Source organism: Mesocricetus auratus, unplaced genomic scaffold, assembly GCF_017639785.1.
Source record: "Mesocricetus auratus isolate SY011 unplaced genomic scaffold, BCM_Maur_2.0 Super-Scaffold_100006, whole genome shotgun sequence".
NCBI lineage: Eukaryota > Metazoa > Chordata > Mammalia > Rodentia > Cricetidae > Mesocricetus > Mesocricetus auratus.
This window is the reverse complement of record NW_024429190.1, coordinates 15207878-15231665: the sequence shown is the minus strand read 5'-3', so window position 1 is coordinate 15231665 and position 23788 is coordinate 15207878. Positions and strand designations below refer to the sequence as shown.

Genomic DNA, 23788 nt, shown 5'->3' with positions numbered 1-23788 from the left:
TCGGGAATCTTCCACATGAGGCCCCCAACTCGGGACGTGACAGAATCTAGGGAAGTCCATCCTACTCTGGGCTCATCAGTGCCAAGGCCATGAGCCCTTTAGCTCTGGAAGCACATCTGGCCAAGGTGCCCTTGGCCACTGCAAGGACGAGAGGTTTGATAAGAGGTGCATTCACTGGAACCCACCCCAAGTGCATCTCGAAACCCCAGCATAAACCAGATAACCTCAGGTGGCTCCTAGACCAAATGTCAGGCTCAGACACCATGGTCCTGACCCCTAGCAGAGACAGGTCAGCTGTCCACATGCCAGTGACCTAGAGCCAAGCTCTCTGCTTCCTCTCCAGGATCTTGGGCCCCTTACTGTCCAGCCCCTGCAGCTGTGGCTTACCCGGATTAACCACAAGGCCACACAGGCCCTGGTGTCCCAGTGGTCCATGTCCATGGAGGAGGGGCACCTGCTGGAGGGCCAGGCCTGAGACAAGCCAGCCCACCCCCTAGGAGCCCCGGGAGGCATAGTGGCTATAATACTATAGTCTCAGGCCAGTAGGCTCTAGGGTTCTTGGTTGTGGCTGGGAAAGGGCGGGCTACCTCACTAGGTTGATGAAGCAAGTTACCAGGCCCTGGACCACCAAGTGTACCTTCCCTGCCACATTCCCACACACACCTGGGAGAACTGGCCGAAGCCCAAACGGGCCTTTGGTCGGGGAGATGCCTCGGACAATGCAGTCAAACAGAAAGCTGATCTGCTCTCCCTCAGCTGAGGACAAGAAGAAGACTCCAGCCCCTGCGGAGGAAGGATAGAGAGACACGGGGGTCAGCCAGCCCCTCAGGGGTTGGAGAGACACCCAGAGTAGACCTGCAGTTCTACCGGAGCAATCTCCAACCCAAATCCAAATGACCTTATACAACTTCATGAAGCTATGCCCCAGAACCTCAGACCCCTTGTGTCTCTTCTGCTTCCTAGGGAGTCCATAAATGCTTCACACACAAAACCAGCCATGCCTTGGGCACCAGACCTATACCACCACTTCCTGCCTGGAACTGGCCACCTCCTCTACCTGCAATGTCCCTGGGCTGCTCAGTTGAGTGTGTCTCTTTAGCAATGCCTAGGAATGGGTGGGAAAACTTGTGCCAAAATGCCAGCTGGGTGCCCTTTCCAGACAATACCACATGGCCTGAGAACAATGGTCCCACATCTCATGAGGGACCTGTCCTAACTGCTCTATCCAAGACTCTCCTCAAAAGCACTCACCAGCACGCCACATGTACCTCCTTCAGGGAGACATGCAGGCCAGGCTACCCTCTGCCCTCCAGGATCCCTCTAGGCTTCCCAAGGCTCTTCCACAGCCTGTGCCAATGACAAGGGAGGCGCTTCTAGGAGGTTTCCTTGGGTCTCCAGGAGCTCGGGCTGTCACCTCAGTATGGCCATCACTGCCTCAGACCCTCGCCCAGGGCTGTGCCGAGTCACCTATGGATGCTTGTCCCATTGTGGCAGTGTGGTACACCCACACCACAAATGATCAGCTGTCACTCTGACCAGTACAGTGTCCCCCCACACACCGAGTGACTTCTCCTGTTTCTTGAGGTCAAAGGGTAAAGAGGAACCCTTGAGGCAGCACATGTGTCCCAGAGCTGACTCTGACCCTCCTGCCCACTCAGCAGCAGGAAGGAATGCTGTGCAATCAGCCCAGGATCACTTGGGCAGAGGGACCACATAGGTACTCAGAGCCTGTGTGCCCAGAGAGGCCCAGCGTGATGAGTCAGCAGGGAGGGCACCCCGAGGCCATCTGCCATCAGGCATCAAGCTGGCCCTCCTGCTGGGCCATGCCTCCACCAAGGGTGAATGAAATCCCTCCCTGGCTGAGTGAATGAGAGAACAACCAGGCTGGCTGTACCCATCTGCTGAGCCAAGGCCATGGGGCTGGACACTCGGTATGTCACCACACAAGAATCTCTCTCTGCTCCAGGCCTCTGCCATTGCCCATAGAAAGGCAGGTAGGGTGCATGCAGGAGAACTCTGAGGGACAGAAGGCAGGGACAGCTCTAGGACTGGGGAAAGGGGTAAGATGTGAGATGTCCCTTCACTAAAAGTTCTGCAGTTCGGCCTCTAGGTCACATTCTGTCTTTGCTGAGCATGAAGTTGTGGATTCCAGGGACTCAGTCAGTACCAAGACATGCAGACATGGCTGCCCAGTGCACACAGCAATGGCAGCACCTGTAGTCGCTGATGCACCCCTGCATGGCCGCCCAGTGCACACAGCAATGGCAACTCCTGTGACTGCTGCTGCACCCCTGCATGGCCGCCCAGTGCACACAGCAATGGCAGCACCTGGATTGCTGCTGCACCCCTGCATGGCTGCCCAGTGCACACAGCAATGACAGCTCATGTGACTGCTGCTGCACCCCTGCATGGCCGCCCAGTGCACACAGCAATGACAGCACCTGGATTGCTGCTGCACCCCTGCATGGCTGCCCAGTGCACACAGCAATGACAGCTCATGTGACTGCTGCTGCACCCCTGCATGGCCGCCCAGTGCACACAGCAATGACAGCACCTGGATTGCTGCTGCACCCCTGCATGGCCGCCCAGTGCACACAGCAATGACAGCACCTGTGTTCGCTGCTGCACCCCTGCATGGCCGCCCAGTGCACACAGCAATGACAGCACCTGTGTTCGCTGCTGCACCCCTGCATGGCCGCCCAGTGCACACAGCAATGGCAGCACCTGGATTGCTGCTGCACCCCTGCATGGCTGCCCAGTGCACACAGCAATGACAGCTCCTGTGACTGCTGCTGCACCCCTGCATGGCCGCCCAGTGCACACAGCAATGACAGCACCTGTGTTCGCTGCTGCACCCCTGCATGGCTGCCCAGTGCACACAGCAATGGCAGCACCTGTGGTCGCTGCTGCACCCCTGCATGGCCGCCCAGTGCACACAGCAATGGCAGCACCTGTGTTCGCTGCTGCACCCCTGCATGGCTGCCCAGTGCACACAGCAATGACAGCTCCTGTGGTCGCTGCTGCACCCCTGCATGGCTGCCTAGTGCACACAGCAATGACAGCACCTGTGACTGCTGCTGCACCCCTGCATGGCTGCCCAGTGCACACAGCAATGACAGCACCTGTGGTTGCTGAAGCTTCATGTTGTCTTAAACCACATGCTATAGCAATGCCATTCTTGTTTTAGAGACAGGCAAACAGAACCCACAGCAGGCAAGAATGTTCATGATCTCAGGCAAAAGATGGACTCAAGCCTAGGGCAGAGGCCACTGGGACACTGCCCAGCACCACAGTACCGGCCCCACACTGGGAAGCTGTGGACCAGAAGCAAGGTGGGGACGTGGGGTAGAAATGAACAGCTATCCCAGGAGGCCCCTCCAGAGGCTCACTGCCTCAGAAAGGCCCTGGCGGATCTGGTGGATGGGTTCTGCACGCCAGGAACTCTGCTGCCGTGGTTAAGTGAAGTATGCTCATCAGTCTGCTGGCCAGTTCACACAAAGCGTCCTGTCTACCACCCCACCCACCGTACGGCTCAGTCAGGCTGGCCCCAGCTCTCATGGAAGGCCAGGCCTCTAATCCTGAGCTTACAGGCAGCTGGCAGAAGCTGCAGGACAACCAGTCCCCCGACTATAAAAAACCACATTACCGAAGGGAGTGGAGCCGGCCCTGCATTCCACCACGGCGGCGGCGTCTGAGGAGTATCATGCTCCCCCAGGAGATGCAATCAGCCAGACAAGGACCAGGAGTCCAGCAGCTACCAACCTAGGCCCCAAATGCCTACATGGCATCCCTACTAGCCCCCCATCTCACTCTGAAGGACTCCCATCTTAAAGGGCCCAATAACCTGGGCCCTCAGAGTCCAGGGATGAGGCCTCCCTGGGGGCACATTTCTATCTCCTACCCTGTCCCTTCTGTCATTCCTATCTGCCTGAGGCTATCAGAATCACCCAGGGCTCCCTAAACATGCCTGCCCCACCAAGCATGCCTCCACATGGGAGATACCAAGCCTTACTCCTTAACAACGTCCTTTAAGATGTCACCTTTTATTAAGTCGTTCCAAACCCTGACCCCTACCCCCATCTAAGGAAGCCAGGTGTGCACCCTGAGATTGAACACTTCTGCAACAGACCTTGTGATGCTAACTCCGCCTCACATCCCTTGACATGTCTGTCACACCAGACCCCAGACCAAGCACCGTGTGACAGTGGCCCCGGTGACCCCTCAGGACCTGCTGCCAGAGGAGCCACCCTTAGGTAAGAATACTAAGACACCTCTGGGGACTTCTCTGTGTTGCTTATTGGCTTGTATGTTCCAAGAATGGGTAGATCCCAGGTTCCCAATCCATGTGACTGCCCAGCCAGGAGGCTAGACCCCCTTCTCTCGCTACCCCGGGGTCAATCTGAGTCTCTCTGAATAGTATAAAGTAACAAAGGTAAAACTCTACTCTTCCAGTTCTGGGATGAGGCCCCTGAGGGAGCCTGGCACCACCTCTCGTAACCATCCACCACGTAAAAAAGCACAGCTATTCTGCTATCAAAGGAAGTCCCAAGAGGAACTGTGGCCTCCCTACCAAGCATAGGCCCTGCCACCATCCTGGAGTCTATTATTTGAGTGACCCAATCTGAGGCTACCTCACTGAGCCCTGCCCGGAACTCTGACCCAGAAGTATGGGCAGTAGAACGGACACTACACTTGGGGTGTTTACTACATGGCAATGGGTAGTGCAAGGACCCGAAGATGAGGAGCCAAGAGCTCCTGGGATGTACCAGCTTTTTCGCTAGTAGAGAACATTCCTTGACATACACACATGTCAAAATGTCTCAGGCTTGGCCCAGCAGGGACCAGCATCTTCCTGGGCAGAGTGAGGGACATCAGCCAAAGACCGTCAGCTTGTCACTGGGTACCACTGACAGCACCTCCATGGACCCATAGAATGCGCCCAAATGAGGCCACTCCTTCATGACCCCACCCCTCTGCCTGCTTCTCCTCTCTTGCACCCACTTGGGTCCCTGGAGAGCCCTGCCCACCTGCACCAGAACATGGGCCCAGTAGACCCCGACTCTTCTGTCTCTTGAAGATCAAGCTGAGGTCCTGGTCCTCAGGAGGGAGTGAGCAGCCACACTCAGGCTGGGTGTGAGGGGCCCCTTCCAGACCTCAGGAAGGGGAATCCCCAGGCCCAAGATCAGGCACTCTATGTGTACACAGGGTCACCTCAGGAGGGAGATGCATGGTGGGGTTGACAGTTGCTCTCTTGTCCAGATGAGGAAGTCAAGGCATTGGTCTCCATCACAAGTGTTCTGAAGAATTGCAGTCAGTCACACACCAACACTGGCATTCTCAAAGAGTGAGGTTTCTGTCTAGGAACCTAATTTCTCTCATGTAGTAGCCTGAGCTGAAGAATGACGTCTCCATGTACCCCAGGAGGTCGCATGGCCTGTGTCAGAGGTCAGAGGACACTGTGCCTCTCCTCTCTCTAACAGCTTGCAGCAGAACAGCTCCCAGAGGATGCAGATGGTGACCGCTGACAGCTGGCAATGTCTGAATTACCTAGCAGCTGGTCCTGCTCCCTGGCTCCCAGCTCGGTGCCCACTCTGCCCAAGAAGGCCTTTTGTTCCTCAAGAGGAAGAAGGGCTGGCACGTGGCGGATGGAGAGGCCTGGGGTGAGCAGCCAGCCACACCCTGCCTCAGAACAGCTGCACAGAGGAAGAGCAATAGATGAGCTGGGCCATTCCTGCCACTGTCCCCACATGGCCACGAGCACCCATGGCAGCCCAAGCCTCAAGTTTCTCTTCTTCAAAACTGAGTAGGGTAAAAGCCCAAGTGGATGGGGCCCCACGAGCTAGAGAATGTGTGAGCACTTAGAGGTGTCCTGCAGGGCCGCTCTCAAGAAGCCCACCATGGCCAGCCTGGACCTGGTGTGGCAGCAGACACCACATTGGTGGGGCCTGGACTCACTCTGTATGCTGATGTCACTATATAACTACAAAGGGAGAGAGTCCACTCAAATCCAGACCAGCAGAACCTGCAAAGTCAGTAGAGACATGACCACAGGTCTGGAGAATCGTGACAAGCAGCCCCAGGGCCCTGACTCAGTACCAGTCACTGGATGCAGGATCTTCTCTGGAGGCCACAGAAAAGTCCCTACAAATGGCCACATCTCTTGAATGTCATGACACCCTACTGACTCAAAGGGCCTTTGTACCAAATGCCTCCTGTCCAAGACGCTGGCATCACTACCCCTGCTACCCATGAACAAAGCACTGGAAAGGTACTGGGCTCCGCAGAGCCAAGGGTCCTTATTCCTGCCCTGATCCTGCTACCTCCACCTCAGCAAGAGGTCCTCTCTCCCACAGCTGCCATGCAGATGGCGCTCCTGGAAACCACCAGTCACCCTGCTACACTACTGTGCCGCTAAAGCTTCCTGTTGTCATCAGAATCTTCTAGGCCCCTCTGGCCCTTACAGACTGTACTGTAGGGCCTGTTGGGGTCATTCCCAAGTATCCAGCAAACACTGCTGTCATGGCCCAGCCTGGGTCAGCTCTCCAGTCCCTCTGTGTCCCTTTCTCTTGCCTTTCCCCGGGACTCCATGTCTCTGTGAGAACCCATGAGGTTATATTTTGCTTCTGTGTGTCAGAATCATACATGGCTATTACATGACTACTTGCTTCAAACCTATGTTTGCCAAGGAGCTACAACCTGTCTCCAGTGGCCATGATTACAGGTGGAGGGATACTGGGGCCAGAGATGATGCCAAGAAGAAGGGACAGTCCTGAGACGTACTTCCTGGGACCTCTAAGGAGATCCCACAGAAGGAGGGCCAGGATAGGCACAGTACCTGAGAGAGAGTCACCAAGATGATCTGACCCAAACTGGGGAACAGCCTGGCATCTTCCTGCTGTCTGACACTGGATTCTTAGCATTAGAGGATCCTGCCATCCTGGGGACACGGCATGGAATTAGTCCTGAGAAGCCTTGCAGTAGGAGTAGGGACTTCTTGGGTTAATTCCTTCCTCCAGAAACTTCTGGTTGCCCTTAATGTCAGCCTCTCCTGTCCTCCCCCACGGCCTTCCCTTCCTCGTCTTCTCTCCTGGGGTGCCTTTCTGCTGCTTGCCACCGAGCCTGTCACAGAGCAAGTGGCCTCAGCACCACTCATCTCCACCAGGCCCCGGACACCCAGCCAAACTATCAAGTTTGAGTAGATGAAAAGGAACCTTGGGGACACGGTCATCTCTATGCTCTCTGGAGAGCAGGCTGAGTCAGAACCACAGGGCATGTTCTAGAGGGTGCAGGGCCAGGCTGGGGTCTGTCCTCAGGAGAGAAAGGGAATGTTAACTCTTCCAAGGCCTTCTGATAATGCCCTTTAGCCATCTATCCTCCAAGTTAGACATGGGTAAGTCATATGCACCATGACTCAATTTTACAACCATCATGGCTAAACGGTGGCTCCGCTGGGTTGGATGTGAAGACAATGCTGTCTTGGCCAATCCAGTGACAGTTCTCATGAGAGAGACAGAGGAGACACCAGCTGGGACACCAGGAAGCAGTCAGTGAGGAAATCGGAAATAACCCAGAGGCCCTAGGGTATGGGCCTTACATTAGGGACAGTAGACCCCACACTGTGAAGGAGCCAACTTGTGTTGTCTTAACAACCCCATCCTGGTCTGTGGTCAACTCCAGATGCCTGCTGCTCCGTGAGTCACTGGGCTGCAGTTCCTTGCCGGGGTCTGCCCACATGTAGGGCAGATGCATGGCCTCCAGCCACTTCTTCCGCCCTCCTGCCCTGTGTCCCATGTCATGTCAGGCGGTCACGGTTTGGCTGTAGCAATTTCTATGACCAGCTGGAGCAGAGCCAAACTTGTCCCTATTGGAGAACAGAGCTGTAGAGCACCTGTCAGGGACAGAGAAATGGGTTTTCCTAATCAGTCCTTCCGTACTGACCTTCCCAGAGAGAGAGGCATCATTCCAGGAGCCTTGTGGATACACATTCAATCAGGCCATGCTGAGTCTGGCTATGCTATACAGGGGCTAAGCCCAAACTCTTAAATCTCACACCCCAGCGGAGGTCAAGGTTACACTCCTGACAAGGGGAGGATGGGTGGACAGGTTACAGGAGTCTCCACTGTCTGACCTAGGAATTCCACTACTCAAGTACGGGCCTCTGGCAACAGGGGCTTCCTGGCCTTGGCGCAGCACCCGACCATGGTCACCACACAGCTTTTTCCAGCAGCCAGTAACCTGCTATGGGCCAAGTAGGATTCGGTCTAGAGGGAGAGAATTCCCAGCAGAGCCAATGCCAGGGTTATGAAGCAGGACCCAGACTAGCCGGCTCCAAGCACACTGGTTCCAGGCAGATTCCTGAAATTGACAAGCTAATTCAGGACCTTGCTCAGAAGCCTCTGGTCAGCCCTGAATAGCTTACCACAGACGCCGGGAAAACACAACAGCCCAGGTCAGATGCTTGGTTTCACTAGCACTCAGTGCCCAGGATGGTGACAAGCAGAATGGAGCCCACTGGCACCAACAGACCAAGCAGTAAACTCAGAGGGCCCAGAGGAGAATGTACAGCAGGCTCTAATACACTGAAGTCCCCACAAAGCGAACAGGCCTCCATGGAGATGGGGCCCAGACCACCTGAGAGGTCTGCCTGGCACAGAGGGCATGGTGGACAGCACCATGTCTAACCTGTACCTGGGAATCCCACAGACTGAAGAAAGGAGTCTGCCCTGCTCAATTGGTGCGACTTCAGGAACTCCCAAACTGAGAGGTTCCCAGGAGGAAGAGGCCACTGCATGACTGACCAGCCTGTAGTTCCCAGCTATCCAATGACAGAGGGGACCAACTGGCCATCCCACCACCCAACCACAACTGGAATCCCCTACTCTTGAGACCTGACAAGGAAGAAGACTGAACACCACAGCTGGCATGGGAAATGGCTGTGCTTACCACAGCACTGTGATGTCATGCTGCCACCACAGTGCTGTGATGTCATGCTGCCACAGCACTGTGATGTCATGCTGCCTCAGTGCTGTGATGTTATTATACCATAGTGTTGTGATATCATATTGACATAGCACTGTGATGTCATATTGACATAGCACTGTGATGTCGTCATGCTACCACAATGCTATGATGTCATGCTACCTCTTTGTCCTGGGAGGAATGCTGCCTTGCCCCATCTCCTCATGCATCCCTTTGCCAAGCAACGCTGCAGATCACATCTTACCTCCTCAGAGGTCCCCCATGAGACCGCCTCCCACTCAGAAGCCCACTGTCTGCTCCTGGTATCCAACAGAGACTGTGGGGCATGGAGTCCAACTCAGCCCTTGGCAGAGCGTGGGGTCCAGGCAGCCAGTGACCAGCACAACACATATCTACACCATCCCAAAGAGAGGGAGGCGCTACTCTCAGATCCCCATGGATACACATCCAACCATCCATACCGAGCCTGGCTATGTGAGGGGCTGAGCCCAAACTCTTACATCTCACACTCTCCTCACAGCCCGGCCTAGGTCAGGTTACACCCCTGACAGGGGGAGGATGGGTTACAGGAAGTCTCTCCTGCCTGACCTAGGTATTCCACTACTCAAGGTCTGCACCCCAGGACGGCAGGGGCTCCCGAGCCTTAATACAGAAATTAACCACAGTCATGTCAGCCCCATGGGCCAGGTTGCCAAGAGAGTGAGCACCTTGGGCAGTCAGCCCAAATGCGTAGTGCAGTTGGCTAAGAGCAGAGAAGGGCTCTGTCCCCGCAGTGACTGCGAGTCTGTCCTCCACCACCGGGTACACAGCCTTGCTCTTCGATTATGGCATCCACGGGAATCCACTCGTGCATTTACTTTTTGTGGTTGTGCCATTCGACTTGAACAGAAGGAACTCTGACACTGTGACCTCATACACAAGCCACACAGTGACACTTGGCTGCTTCCCAGGATCCCTCAAGCTCCCTCCCATCCCCAGAAACAGCCAAGGTCCAGACTCAGTGCTGAGTGCCATGCCCAGCTTGAGTGGCTGCAGCCCTGTTGCTTGGGGACACAGCCCACAGCCTCCTGTCAGGTCCCCAAGCTAACATGCGTAGGCTAGTCAGCTCAAGTGTCCCCAGTATCTCCCCCACACAGCATACTTACAGTACCCACACCTGGTCCCGCCTTCAAAGATGAATCCGTTTGGCACAGCCCCATAGCGACGGAGATCAGACAGCTTCCACTGCCCCATGACAGCTGGAGGGATGTCTCTGGCCAGGACGAGGATGTCATTGCAGAGGTGGAGAGTTGCTGGACCACTCTCCAGCTTGGTGCCAGGAGCTACCGTCACATGGAACCTATGCACTGAGGGCCAGACGGTGGACAAAAGAGCATTACCAGGAGGTGGCTGAGGCTGGGGTTGGAGGAGCATTCCAGGGCCAGGCTGGTGACGTGCCCTCACAGCCCCTCAATCAAGAATGAATGACAAGTGTTAGGAAGCACTTAGGTGCCAGTGGGCCCCACTTACATCCTGCCCATATTCCAGGGTCTTCCTTAGTCAGAGGCAAGCAAGCCCTCTGAGGGGAAGGGCCACTGCCCAGCTCTCCCCAGCATGTTTAGAGCAGGTCCCACGCACTAAGGCCACTCCTTGGGGAGACCCTTCCCATCAAGGTAGTCAGTGTGGTCCAGTTTCAGAGATGGGAAATCAAAGTTCAGGAGGTATGGAGTCCTGTGTCCAGAGTGGGAGGTCATGATTGGCAGGTCTGCCTGAGACTAACATGGCTCAGAGGCAGCTAGATGCTGACATGGTCCTGTCCACTACTTCAGCTCTGCTCTTTGCCTTGAAAGCATATATAGGCATAGTCATAAGTCAGTGCCTCCACAATCCTAGATCACCCACTTCAGAAGGCAACTCACGCCTGGGAGCCAGCATCAGCCTGTCTGCCTGCAGTGCCTGTGTGCCGGTCCCCTGCCCACTTCATCTCCAGACCCCAGAGCCAGAGGGACCGAGTGATGATGTCACCTGGTCCCCTTCCAAGCTGTGGCCTTGGATCTGTCCTTGGCGAACCCACCCTTGGGACTACAGGGGTCTGTCAAACCACACCAGTTCTCTTTTGACATCTATGGAGAGCCTGGGAAGCTCACCACCTTGTGGGATGACCCCTGCCTTACCTGGATGGGGGAGGGGCTGCCACCAAGGTATGAACCATCACCAGAGAACTCTCTAGAAAGACAAGGGCTTCTGCACTAACCCTGCCTGTCATGTATCTTTGCTGCACTGTCTACACCACAGCTCTAGGACTGTCTGCCAGGCTCCATTTTTCTTGGATGGATAAAAAAAGCAAAGCTTCCATGTCAGCGGCCTAAAACTCAGCCTGTGTGGGCGATGTGTTTTATTTATTCATTCATCATCATCATCATCATCACGTGGTGTGAGTGCATGCGTGTGCATGCGTGTGCATGCGTGTGCGTGCGTGTGCATGTGTGTGCATGCATGATGTGTGTGTGTGCAGATGCACACATGCCACAGTGTGCCTGCGGACATCAGAAGACAATGTTGGGTTGTTGGTTCTCTCCTTCCACCCGGAGCCTCTGAGTTCGATCCCAGTGGCTCCCATTGATCCCTCTGCACAGGTTCTGGGATGACACAGAACATGTGGGACACAAAGGGTAAGGTCAGGGCTACGCTGGTTAGCTAAGGGTCCCAGTTTTAACAGGGCTATTTTAGGGACTTCAAATGGCTATGGCACTGTCCCTTGGCCTGAGCCTCCACCAGCTCCTTCACTTTGAGACATCCGCCCATTTTCATCTTTCTGCAAGATTTCCTGGGCCCATCTCTGCAGCCCACATTGGTGAAGGGCCCTGGGGCCTCACCTCAAACCCTGAACTCATGTCACTTACCTTCGCCCAATGCGTAGCGGATACGGGTGTCCCAGGCACACATGGCCTCATGGCTGTCAAAGCCCAGCATGACAGCCTGGGACAGGCAGATGATGGCCAGAGTGTGGGCCAGGCCCTCATAGGGCAGGGCGGGCTCCAGGCCACAGATGTCCTCCAGGGTGAGGCTGCTGCGCTCCTGCAGACCCTTGGAGCGTTCGCACCTGTCCTTGTAGACCAGCATCAGCAGGCAGTCTGTCCAGACAGGCAGGAGGCCATCAGGGTGCTGCTTGCACTGCTCTCTGCCCCTACCCTTCCCTCCCTAGAAGGCAACAGCACTGCTGGACAGAGACTAGGGTTTGGGGCTGACCCTAAACAAATGATTTACCCAGCTCAGAAGAGCAAGCCCAGCCTGCCCCTGCTCTGGATATGAGGCCTACCAGGCATTCATCCCATCAGGACCCCAGGACCCACTCCGAGCCCCATGCTTCTGGCCCCCTTTGCCCAGCCTGGGTAGTGTGGTGAGTGTGTCTAACCTGGCTACAGCGGAGAGGACTGAGCCCACTCCCAGTGGCATCTTGGAGCTCGATCCCAAGTGTGTTTTCCATCTGCCTTAGAGTTGTCAACGTTGCCACTGCACTGCACCCCAGGGGTGTCACTCCCTGTGTGGCCTCAGGCAAATCTTCCCGGAGAAGCTGGGTAATCTGGTGCAAGCCATGCTCATACCTCACCCACCCCCGCTTCTATAGCCACCATCATCCTTTAGTCAGAAGGTCCCCCAGTCCCCAAGCCTCCACACCAGTAGCACCAGGGCCCCAGGGCGACTACCTGTGAGGAGGGTGTAGGCTTATGGGCCTAACGCAAACACTTCATGGGAGGCAAACACCTAAACACTTTTCATGTGAGGCAGCCCCAAACAGTGTGTGGTGCCCAGTGAATGGATATATTGGGCTACACCAAAGAGAGGATGAAGAACGCCCCACAGGGAACACAGAACAAAGCTATTCCTGCAAACTGCCTCAGCAAACCTATACAACAACCCAAATCCCAACCATGACTCCCAGAGCGTCTATGGTTTTCCTTCCTTCCCTACCCAGATCCTGGGGGCCCCTAGCTTTCCATGAGAGCTACAACGTCTCTTCCTCTGCTACCCAACAGGGTCCTGTAGTGGGCCAGCAGCCAGGCAGCATGTTCACCAGTAAGCACAGCTGTGTGCCACTTAACAAACCAAGGAGGTGAAGGCCAGGAGCTAGTGTCCAGCCTCAGCTGTTCAGCAAGTAGCTACAGACTACATGAGACCTATCTCTATAAGTGGCTATGCCCTATGCTTCCTCCTGCTTGTGGCGCTCAGTTGCTTCTGCAGTGCCATGCCTGTGGAATATTCCTTTACATTCCTTGTGTGAATATATAACACTGTGATTGGTTTAATAAAGAAGCTGATTGGCCTATAGCTAGGCAGGATAAGTTTACGCCAGAGAACCAGACAAAGAGGACTCTGGGAAGTAGAGTTCATGGGAGTTGCAAGGAAGCATGGAGAGAAGCAAGATGAACTTGCCATACTGAAAAGGGTACTGCCACATGGCAGAGCATAAGTAAGAAATATGGGTTAACTCAAAATGTAAGAGCTAGTTAGTAACAAGCCTGAGCTATTGGCCAAGCTTTATAATTAATAATAAGTCCCCGTGTGGTTATTTGGGAACTGGATGGCAGGACAGAAAAGTCTGCCTACACATGTCTGCCTGCTGTCAGCCTCCTCAACAGGTTGTGGTGGCAAAGAACTCTTAGTCCTCTGAAATTGGGGTTACAGTTAAGAGCCTGTCTTGAGTCTTGGGTAAGATGTTAGACTTTGGACTTTTAAACAGTGTTGGGACTGAAAGACAAGGGAGACTTTTGAAGTTGGACTAAATGTATCTTGTATTAAAATATCACGAGTCTGTGGGTGTCAGAGAGTGGAGTGTGGTAGTTTGAATGAGAATGGCCCCCATAGGCCCAGATGTTTTAACACTTGGTCTCCAGTTGGTGTGTTACATTTCAGAGGTGTGGTCTTGCTGGAGAAAATATATCACTGGGGGAATGGGCTTTGAGGTTTCAAAAAACACTGCCATTTTGAGTTAGCCCTCCCTGGTTGCTGTTGTAGATGCAAACATGAGCTCTCAGCTTCTGCTCCAGCAGAATACCCTCGGACTATTATCCCTCTGGAACCATAAGTCCCAAATAAACCCTTCCTTCTGCTAAAACAAACAAGCAAACAGGGCAGAGCTTCCACTTACTGTTTGGGAACCTGTGCATTGTTTATAATCATAAAAAATGGGGAATCGCCGGGCGTTGGTGGCGCACACATTTAATCCCAGCACTCGGGAGGCAGAGGCAGGCAGATCTCTGTGAGTTCAAGGCAGCCTGGTCTACAGAGGGAGTTCTAGGACAGCCTCCAAAACAATACAGAGAAACCCCGTCTCGAAAAACAAACAAACAAAACAAAACTGGGGAATCATTCCCAATGTGGGGGACTTGCAGAAATCCACCTGCCACCTCAGGGATTCTGGCTCAGTTTCTCAGACACAGGTGAGAAGGGCCTGAATGACAACTTCACTGGCACAAAGCAAGAAACTGGGCCCAGAGGGAAGTAAACCCAACAAAGCAACAAAAACAGAACGTTCCCCTCAAAAGTCATCTCCAAACATACCTGAGAAATGGAAACCCAAGGGACATGCTTGGGGGTCCACAAAGAAAATCGTGAGAACAATGGGGGATGAGCATAGACAAGGCCCTATAAGTCCCCAGTGTGGCTGGGGCAGAGGACACCTCTCCCTCCAACTGTCAACTGGTATCCTGATCTGCAGGACTGCAGGACCCCACCTGTACCAATGCCCTGAGGACTGAATGTGGGCAGGCGTAAAGACCCCACATGTAGTGGATGCTTAATTTGTGCTCACACTTTCAGTCTACATGGCTGCCTGCTGAGCTTTGTGAGATGTGGCCAGTGTGTACCATTGACCACATCCACCATGGCCAAATAGCCCTGGCTCCTTTCACCTCGCAGGTCTTAGCAGGCAGGACTCAGAGCTCCAAGCCCTTCCTACCCTGAGATAGTAGCATCTAAGCCAATGTCCTGCTTCGGCTGCTTCCTGATGAGGCTGACCTTGCTACCCACCCAGCAGTCCCACTGGCCACCCTGGTCTGGCCCATACGCCTGCCTGTCCTTCAGGCCTCAGTGCTCAGCCTCCTCCAGTGACCGTCTGCAGGCTACCCTCAGGCTAGAGACCGTGACCATTCATTCCCTCAAATCCCACTCCACCTCTGCAATTCTACCATGCTCCAGCATAGCTGTCAGGATAAGCATCTACGCCCTTGTCTAATTCCTTAAGCTCAAGGTATCTCAACCTCTGCCTGTGCTAGCATAGAAGAGAGTTCAACATTCATCCAGGAACAGTCTGCTGCTTCAGGGACAGCAGATTGTCTCCCGCTTTGTTCAGAAAGCTAATGCTACCAATGATAGGATCAAGAATGGTGTCAATATGCTTTTCTTTATAGTACCAGACAGTAAATACTTTAGCTTTACAGGGATGGGGGTTCCCATCACAACCTCCCAATTCACTAAGCCCACAATGCAGCATGGGAAGGCTCCGGAGGCTTCTGGTGACTCATCAGAAGCAGATTGGGGACTGGGTTTGACTCATCTCCACCCTAGGGTAGAATTTGTCCACAAGAGGTGCTAAGCCTGATATTTGATTGGTTTAAAGAGCCACAAGGAAGGACCCCCTATTTGACCCTGAGACCTTATCCTTAGTGGACTAATGCCACTCTCAATCTGTCTGATCTCTGGGGACACAAGCTCTTAACCTGTGCCTCAGGACACTGAGAGTCGGTGAGTCCCTTACTTCATCTACGGGCCTGAAGGCCATCTCCAGTCTAGGGGCCATGGGGGACATCAGGGAGAAGACAAACTGCAGATTGGGAGACAAGCTCCTCAATTATCCTGGGGACAGTGACACATCCTCAGATGAGACAGCAGATGAAGCATGAGAAAGGCCACATGGACACAGGCAGCAGGGAGCCATCAGATCTTAAGAACATCCAGAGCCACTAGGAGCAAAACAAGGCAGTGAACATCTGGCCCTGCCATGGCTTAATCTCACTCTTCTGTCCCCCAGAGGAATGGCCATCTGATTCTGGAAGCCAGTTTATGGTGCTCGGGTTTCCTAGCTGCAATTTCAGGAGGCTAACACCGGCTTTAAGACAGTGTCTGCATTTTCAACAGAAATAGGACAGGGTGACAATCAATGTTGCAGGAGGGGCTCCTGAACTGGCTGGAGAAGTCACAGCCACCACCAGAGTCCAGCCTCTGGCAGTGACTCCATGAGCCTGCGCGTGGAGGCAAATGGACAGGTAGCTGAAAAGGACTCCCTTGAGGCAGGCCTGAGTGCACACCAACTGCTCCAGATGCCCCCACCCCTACCCGCTATCCCTATTCTGTCACCCTGTCACTGGACCAATGGAAAGAGACACTGGGACATAACCAGCCAACAGCTAACTACCAGCACAGTACTGTGTGGAGAACAGGTAACATGATGGTGGGCAGGGTCCTCCTGAGCATGTGGGGGGAACCCCTCAGGGATGAGCAACTAAATGAACCCTCAAAAACCCAGCTTAGGCCAGGCGGTGGTGGCGCACGCCTTTAATCCCAGCACTCGGGAGGCAGAGGCAGGAGGATCTCTGTGAGTTCGAGGCCGGGCTGGACAGACAGCCTCCAAAACAATACAGAGAAACCCTGTCTCATAAAAACAAACAAACAAACAAACAAACAAACAAAAAAGAACCCAGCTTAGCAGCCCCGCAGGGAACGGTCAGGACGAAAGCCCAGAAGTTTCTAGAGAGACTTGAAGGACTGAGAGGGTAAGAAGACCAAGTCACAGGCAGGTGAGCCAGGAAGGCTCGGTGTCCAGAAGCTAGCTCTAAGAGTGCTGAGCTGAGCACAGAAGGCTGGCCCAGCCTTGGCCACTCTTGTCCCATGAAGGGACACCTCCAGCCTCCCCTCCAGCTCTCTGTGTCGGCGTCCCCAGCCCTCCAGGCAGGAACCACGGGACTGTCTCTAGGTCGGCAGGAGGACACTGAAGACCAAAGGATGGCTCCTGGGATGCAGCAGCAAGAGGATGCCTGGGGAGGGCTTTCGGGGACACAGCTGGGACCAGGGTCTTTCCTAGACAGATGAGGCTAAGAAGCCCATTGGATGTTGACTGGCCATGTGGACAGGCAGTTGGAAGGCATCTAAAGATGTAAAAATAACCATGAAGTTGTCATGAGCTCACGGAGGCCTTCACAGCCAGGGCTCAGGGCCATGCAGAGGGCAGGAGGGACAGGCAAAGATGAAGCCTCTGGGTGCAGGGACACACCACAGGGAAGACAACTGTCAGGCCCGGAGGCTACAAGAGACAGGGAAGGTGGAGCTCAAGGATGTAGAAGAGAGTGGCAGTGCTGTGAGGTGACGGTCACAGTGACCTTGAGACAGTGCCCTCAGAAGAGCTGTGGGCAGGAGCAAGCAGCAATCTGGGGTCATCCTGAACCTGGGGACACATGGGGACAAGATGGAGTGTGAGGCTCCAGGTCTGAAGTTTATATTAGGAAAGACACTGTGTCCACTGTGCCACACAGGTGAGGGAGACTCAGATAAGAGTCTTGGAGCCTCACAGACATGGTGTCCCCAAGAGTGTGCACACCATGGCACGTCTGGGGCTCAGCGCCGAGGCCCAGGCCCACCTTCTGTCCTCCCCAGCCTCCCTCCAGGCAGCTGTAGGAGCTGAGTACCCAAGCAGAGATCAGCCTAGACTGCCCAGCTAAGGATAATGATACTTAGGGAATATGTGGCTTTCTGGGTCACATAGTGCAAGAGCTGAATCAAGTCTGAACCCACGTATTTGATTCCCTGTGATGTTCCCATGGAGAGGGATGTCTGGCTGCTATCCTGCCCTGTCATTGGCCTTGGGCTGAGGTGTCACTCCATCCCCCTGGGAAGGAGGCAGAGGTCTAGATAACCCAAGGCCAGAGGTGCCAACTCAGGGAGGGATTGGGTCAACACCCATGGGATCTCAGGCTTACTGAAACACATCAGCCATTATCAAAGCTACCAAGTGCAAGGTGAGGCTTTCCTGACAGAGTACTGGCTGACATGGGACTCCATCTTCAAGGCTCCCTGTCCCTATGTGAGTTTGAGGCCTCTGCTGTCACCATGAGCATGTGGGTGGGATGTTCTCCTGTAGGTAGAGTTCTTTGAACCTCTCTGGGACAGTCATACCCTGGCTGCCTAAGGATGGTGCTGAGCTTTCAGGAATGGAACAAGACCCTGGAGAGAGATGGGGCATGAAACCTCCCCCACCCATGTCTGGACCTTGGCTTCTCTGCCAGGTCCAGGACTTAGGTCCCTCCTGGTGACTTTCCCAAGCTGATAGGCACCCTCTGAGGATGCTGTCCTGCTGCCTATAAGCACTACTGGAGACCCTCCATGGGCTGTCTGGAGCACACCATCAGGAGACCGTACCACCGAGAAAGAAGAGAGGCTCAGACCCAAAGTTCCGGTCTCAGTGAGCAGCCGGTCACGACTGGACCCAGAGCACCCCTCTCCTGAAGGCCCTGTCCAGTGGGGAACCCAGATGCATGCCCTTCACCAGGCACAGTCCCACTCTACGACAACTCTGAGACAGGCCTGGTGAAAAGAACTTCCTAGCAGCTGGGAGCACCGTGGCTGTGCTGGTGGCAACGACTTGTTATTCTTTTGCCTAGCCACTTTCATCCACGAGCTCCTACCAGAGACCTAGTACTGTGGAACGCACTTCTGTTTCCCCTTTTCTGCCTGCCGAACCCTTCCTACAGGACAGCTGCCAGTGCTGGCAGTATACAGAGGCGTGAGAGCATGCTGACAAAGTCTTTGCTCCCCAACCTCCTGGTCCCTCCCAACTACCTCCCATGATGGAAGTCACAGTTTTAAAGTCAAGGATCCCTTGATTTCTTAGGAGATGAAGACATGGCCTTCCTCTCCCTTCCAAACCATATCAACAGAGTCCAGACCACAGGCCCTCAAGGACATCTAAAGGGAGGGTACGGGCATCTCCAGTGGGACAAGACAGGGAGACGAGGAGAAAGCCACAATGGGGTGGCGATTAGGAAGAGGTCATTAAACACCCAAGAGGCGATGGGAGAGCAAGCAGGCTCAGGATGGACAGGATGGCAGGGCCACACCCTCCACTCTTGGTCACCCTCCAGTCACCTCCCACCCCTAACAAATTCCAGCCCAACTTCAGAGCCTCCTCTGGGGACAGTTTGTAATCCAGGTTCCTTTGCCTCTGGCCTGCTAACTGCCTGGCACAGGAAGCTCTTGGATCCCAACAGTCAATGAGACATCTCAGATGCTCTTTGAGGGAGCATCTATCCCAGGAGCCTTCCCTACGACCCCTCACCAGCTAGTCTAGTGCTGCACATGGGTCAGTCCATAACGGTCCCACTCTGGCCACGGCTCATCAAAGCCTGGTAAACTCCCCGTGGCCTTTACCTCTCTACAGATCCACACTCCCAATTCTGGCAATGTACAGAGAGCCCCATCCTCTACCCAGTCTCCAGTCTCCAATCTTCCTCTCCCAGACACCCTGGAATCCCAAGGATAAGGGCCCCAAGGCCCTGAGCCACAGAGGGTCTGGGCTTAAAGGATTCAATGAAGACACCAACAGTCTGTGCAGCAAGGGCCCTGGTACTTGCGGAGCCAGCTGAGACCAAGGCAAAAGGAGACTGACCACTAAAGCAGTTAGTGCATCGTGCTACCCGGCCCGGGAGCTGACAGACACCCAGCATCCTGGAAGTCACTCAGGCTGCCTGCACATGTGTGGGACTGCCACACACACACACACACAACCCCACCCAACTTCCCCTACAGACCCCTGGGTGCCTGGGCCAGCTCCAAGGCACCTGTCTCCTGAAACAGCTGCAGTTTCAGGCTGGCGCTGCCGAACTGCCCGGGCTCCTTGCTGGCCCTCCCCATACAGAGCCCACAGACCCTGGTACCAGTCTCTCTTCCCAGAAGTCTATCTCCCCCATACAAAGTACATGTCACTTTTCTGGGACACAAAAGTAGGACTCTTTCTACTCTTGCCCTACCTGAGAGGGTGGGATTGGGGAAGGGTGGCACTGCCTGGAATACAGCTTGGGAACTCATGATGCAAACATTTTCACCAGGACACCTATGCCCCCATGGCACATTCTGGGTTCTGTCTGGTGCTCCATGGGGAGGCTGCAGCCCCTCTGAGTCTCTGCTGGTCCAGGAAAGGGGTTGGCCCACCTAGGAACTGGGACCCTGCAACTCCATATTCGGGACTAGATTGGGCTGTTTTGCGGGTGGCCAGGTCCCAGGGTCCCGGCGCCGGAATGGCTGAGACTCTCCGGTTACCGCCTCGGGGCCGGGTTTCAGCGGCTCCCCCCGTGGCTATTTCGGGCGAGCTGGCAACTCGGCCACACGCAGCGGGGCCCACAGGGTCCCGCCGGCTCGCTGCGACCCGCCGCCCGCCGCCCCGCCCGCGGCCCGGCAGCTCACCTGCCACCGGCGATGGCTTGCGTAGCACCAGCCACCTACTCTTCCACTGCGGAGACAGGACAGCATGAGAGGCCGCCCGCGCGCGCCCTCCCCGCGCCCCGGCCCCCACCTGCGCGCGCCCCCGCCCTGCGCCCCCGCGGCGCCCCAACCTTCTTGCCGTCCCGCAGCTTGACCTGGCCCTCCACCAGCGCTGCCTCGGTCATCTTCTGTCATGGTTCCCGCCGCCCGCCGCGCCCTCTCCACGAGCCCCGGGCGCCCGAGCCCAGGGTCACTTTCAAAATAGCTCCGGGAGGGCCCAGGGCTGCGCCAGGAGGGCGGGCCCGACGCGGCGGGCGGGGCGCAGCGACGACATGGGGACCTGGGTGCAGGGGAGACTGGGCGGGGCGCCCCGAGGCCACAATCTTTAAGACCCTGGCAAAGTGCAAGCCAATAGGTGGCAGTGGGCTTGGGCAGCCTCTGCACTCAGTTGGCTGCCAGCTGGCACTACTCCTGCCAGGCCTTCGACTTCTACCTAAGACCACCTGAAGCAGTCTCTCAGGGAAAGAAATGCAGCCTGGGGCAGGGGGGAGGGAGGCTGGGAGAAGAAATTGGGACAGTGGCAGTTTCCCAAAGAGAAGGTAACTGTCCCAAGACAAACCCACAGAAGCCTTTGTGGCCATGTGCCTGTTCAGTCTCTGTTGTAGTTTGGCTTCAATGGCTTCATCCTTTACACCTGCCCTTCCCCCACCTCATGGAGCCTCGAGGCACCCCTGATGAGGGACCAACCTAGCACAGCCCCGCCCGAGGACATTCTCGTCCCTAGGCCTTCCCCACCCCCAGATAGAGGAGGTGAGTGTATCCACTCTTTAGGTCTTGTTCCCTCCTATTCAACTGAGTATCTGGCAGAACAGACAGGTGGCCGCCAGGGCCGGGGGGGGGACCACTGTGTCACCTCATTGCCCCATGTCTCCCTGGCTTGTCTCTCCCCTCTCTGAGAGCCAGCTTGCACCATCCTTGCAGCACCTGGGGCCTAGGTGACTATGCTGCATGACAACAGCCCTGCCTAGTAGCCCCCTGCCCAGCAAACTGACCTCTGAGCCTCTGGATTTCTCTTCCCCAGACAGTTGCGCAGGCTAGGGTCGATTAAGGTTTCTATGAGCTTTCTATGGCCACCCCAAGTGACCATGGAGGCTAAGTGCTTTGTCAGGCCTATGTCATAGACTCCCCAGATATACGATCACCTTAAGACGCCACGAGACAGAGAACAGCCACAGTTGGGAATTGACTGCATCCAACAAGATCATCTCAGACAAGCAATGAAGCCCTGTGCATCTGCCCATTCCGGTCCCCAGCCCCAAGGAGCTCTGGGCCAGGTGGAGAGGGGTTAAGGGCCAAACTGTATCCACTCGTACAATGTGTGCTAGTCTTCACTCCATCCTGCACAGACTCCCCAGGCTGCTTCCTGTCTGCTCCATCCAGAGAAGCTGAGGGTCAGAGCGGTGTGAGGAGTCATGGTCAGGACTGACCCAAATACACTGACTCCCAGAGCAGTAGTCAGCCTGGGAGCCCTTGGCACAGCCCCTCCAGGGAATCTGGAGAACAAACCTTAAGTGAACCATCAGGCTGATTTTAATGTTTTCCTGGTGTCTTGCTGGGGCCTGATGCAGGGAGGGGGGTACCTGGTCTAGGAAGGAACTCTGTACACCCCCACCCTCCATCACCTGTGCCACACACCAGTGCCTTCCGCAGAACAGTTGCTGGCCAAAGAGCCCCATTCATACTCCCCACACATCGAAGGCCCCTGGGGACTGGCTCAGGACAGCCGGCGTGGAGTCAATTGGGGGTTGTAGCCATGGCCACATCCTCCAGCCCAGAAGCTTGGCACTTGCTTTTCCCTGCAGGGAGGGGCCACATCCTGCTGCATTCCAAGCGCTGGCTGTGGCCCAAACTCCAGCCACGCCTGGCAGCTGCACCTGCTCCCGCACTGGCCCCGGAAATGAGGGCGCCATGGGAATAGACTGCTTCCTTCCCCCACTCCACACGACCCAGAGGGCAGCACTGTGGTCACCAAGAACTATCTGCCCAGGAGAAGACGAGGTGATCTGGCCAAGAATTCTGTGACCTTGGCCCTCTCTGTGCCTCAGTTTCCCCAGATGCTACAACCGGAGTTGCTGGAGCTCTACATGATGAAGCTGTCTCTGGCCACTGAAACAGCTGACCAGAAGTCTCTTGAAGAACCATGGTGACAGCTGGAAGGAGTGGGGTGACAGGAAGGCACAGTCACATGTGACACAGGATGACACTCAACCCCACACCCCTGTCTGGCATTACTACACACTGGACCCCACAGGGCTTTAAGGAAGCTTACAGCTGTGGGCACAGCTGCACCCCTGTCTGAGCTCACAGCCACGGTGCTGCTGGTAGAGACTGTGGCCAGCCAAACTGCCACTACCACACCCCATGACCTTGGGACGCCACTGTCTCACCAGTGGCTCTGCAGCCAGACCTCTGAGGTACTGTACTTGCCACTTACCAGGCAAGGGCGCGCATCAGCGTGTGCGTGTGGCCTGAGCTTCCTATGGCAACCTGGGTTTGTTACTGTTGCCGGGGTGACTGCATATGCAAGAGGCTCTCTAATGATCAGTTTACACACGCCGGGGAGGGTGGGGCCAGGTGGCCTGCCTGACTTGGTTTCTCTACGTGACTGGAAATGCTGGGCCGGCACACTCCAGGAGGCTATGGCACGCACCAAACCCATGTCCACCAGTTCCCAGCCCCATTATCCCCCCACTGGTGAACAGTACCGATGACCCTAAGCAGTAGAAAGTGGAGCCCAGTCATTAGATGCTCTATGACATCATACAAACATTTGTCACTAGTCACATGGTGAGGGGACGTGCATTATGGCCTGGGCATCCCCCCACCCCAGCTCCTCAGCCATTTGCTGACATTCTCATCCCCACGTGGCCATGCAGATATGAAGCCCATAAGGGTATTTAAGGTAAATGAAGTCATACACAGGACCCTAATCTGATAGGACAGGTGTCCCTATAAAATGACATAGAGATCCCCGAGAGTACTTTCTCCTTTGCACACAGAAGGGCCCAGCAGAAAGGCAGCTGTCTATAAGCTGGAAGGACTTGGGAGCTGAGCTTGGCAGCTGCTTGATCATGGAGGGAGCTCTTACATGGCCAAGCAAGTTGTTTAAGGAAATAGGCTCATTTAGTGTGCTACAAGGAAAACAGGCATGGCAGGGGCGGAAGAGGAGGAGCTGCCTGCTTAGTCTGTTGTCTACGCTGCTCTGTCAGGGCAACTGCTACGCTTTAGACCTGGAGTGGTCCCAGGGCCCACATGTTAAAGCCTTGGTCTGAGCTCCTATTGCTATTAAAGGGAAGCAGTG

The 23788-nt window shown here is 55.2% G+C and overlaps 1 protein-coding gene across 2 annotated transcripts in view; it reads right to left on the bottom strand.

The window, feature by feature from the left end:
- Positions 1–20752, bottom strand: part of Dok7 (docking protein 7) — a 33265-nt gene extending 12513 nt beyond the window's left edge. The window contains exons 1-5 of one of the 2 annotated variants that reach the window (XM_040746954.1): positions 20583–20752; positions 20410–20455; positions 11862–12092; positions 10125–10325; positions 664–783 (exon numbers count right to left, since the gene is read on the bottom strand). In XM_040746954.1, coding sequence (XP_040602888.1) covers positions 664–783; positions 10125–10325; positions 11862–12092; positions 20410–20455; positions 20583–20612 — 628 coding nt within the window. In that variant the 5' untranslated portion in view covers positions 20613–20752. Of the gene's footprint in view, positions 1–663; positions 784–10124; positions 10326–11861; positions 12093–20409; positions 20456–20558 lie in introns of both variants that reach the window. The other variant, XM_040746953.1, reaches the window with a different exon arrangement.
- Between the last annotated feature and the right edge of the window lie 3036 nt (positions 20753–23788).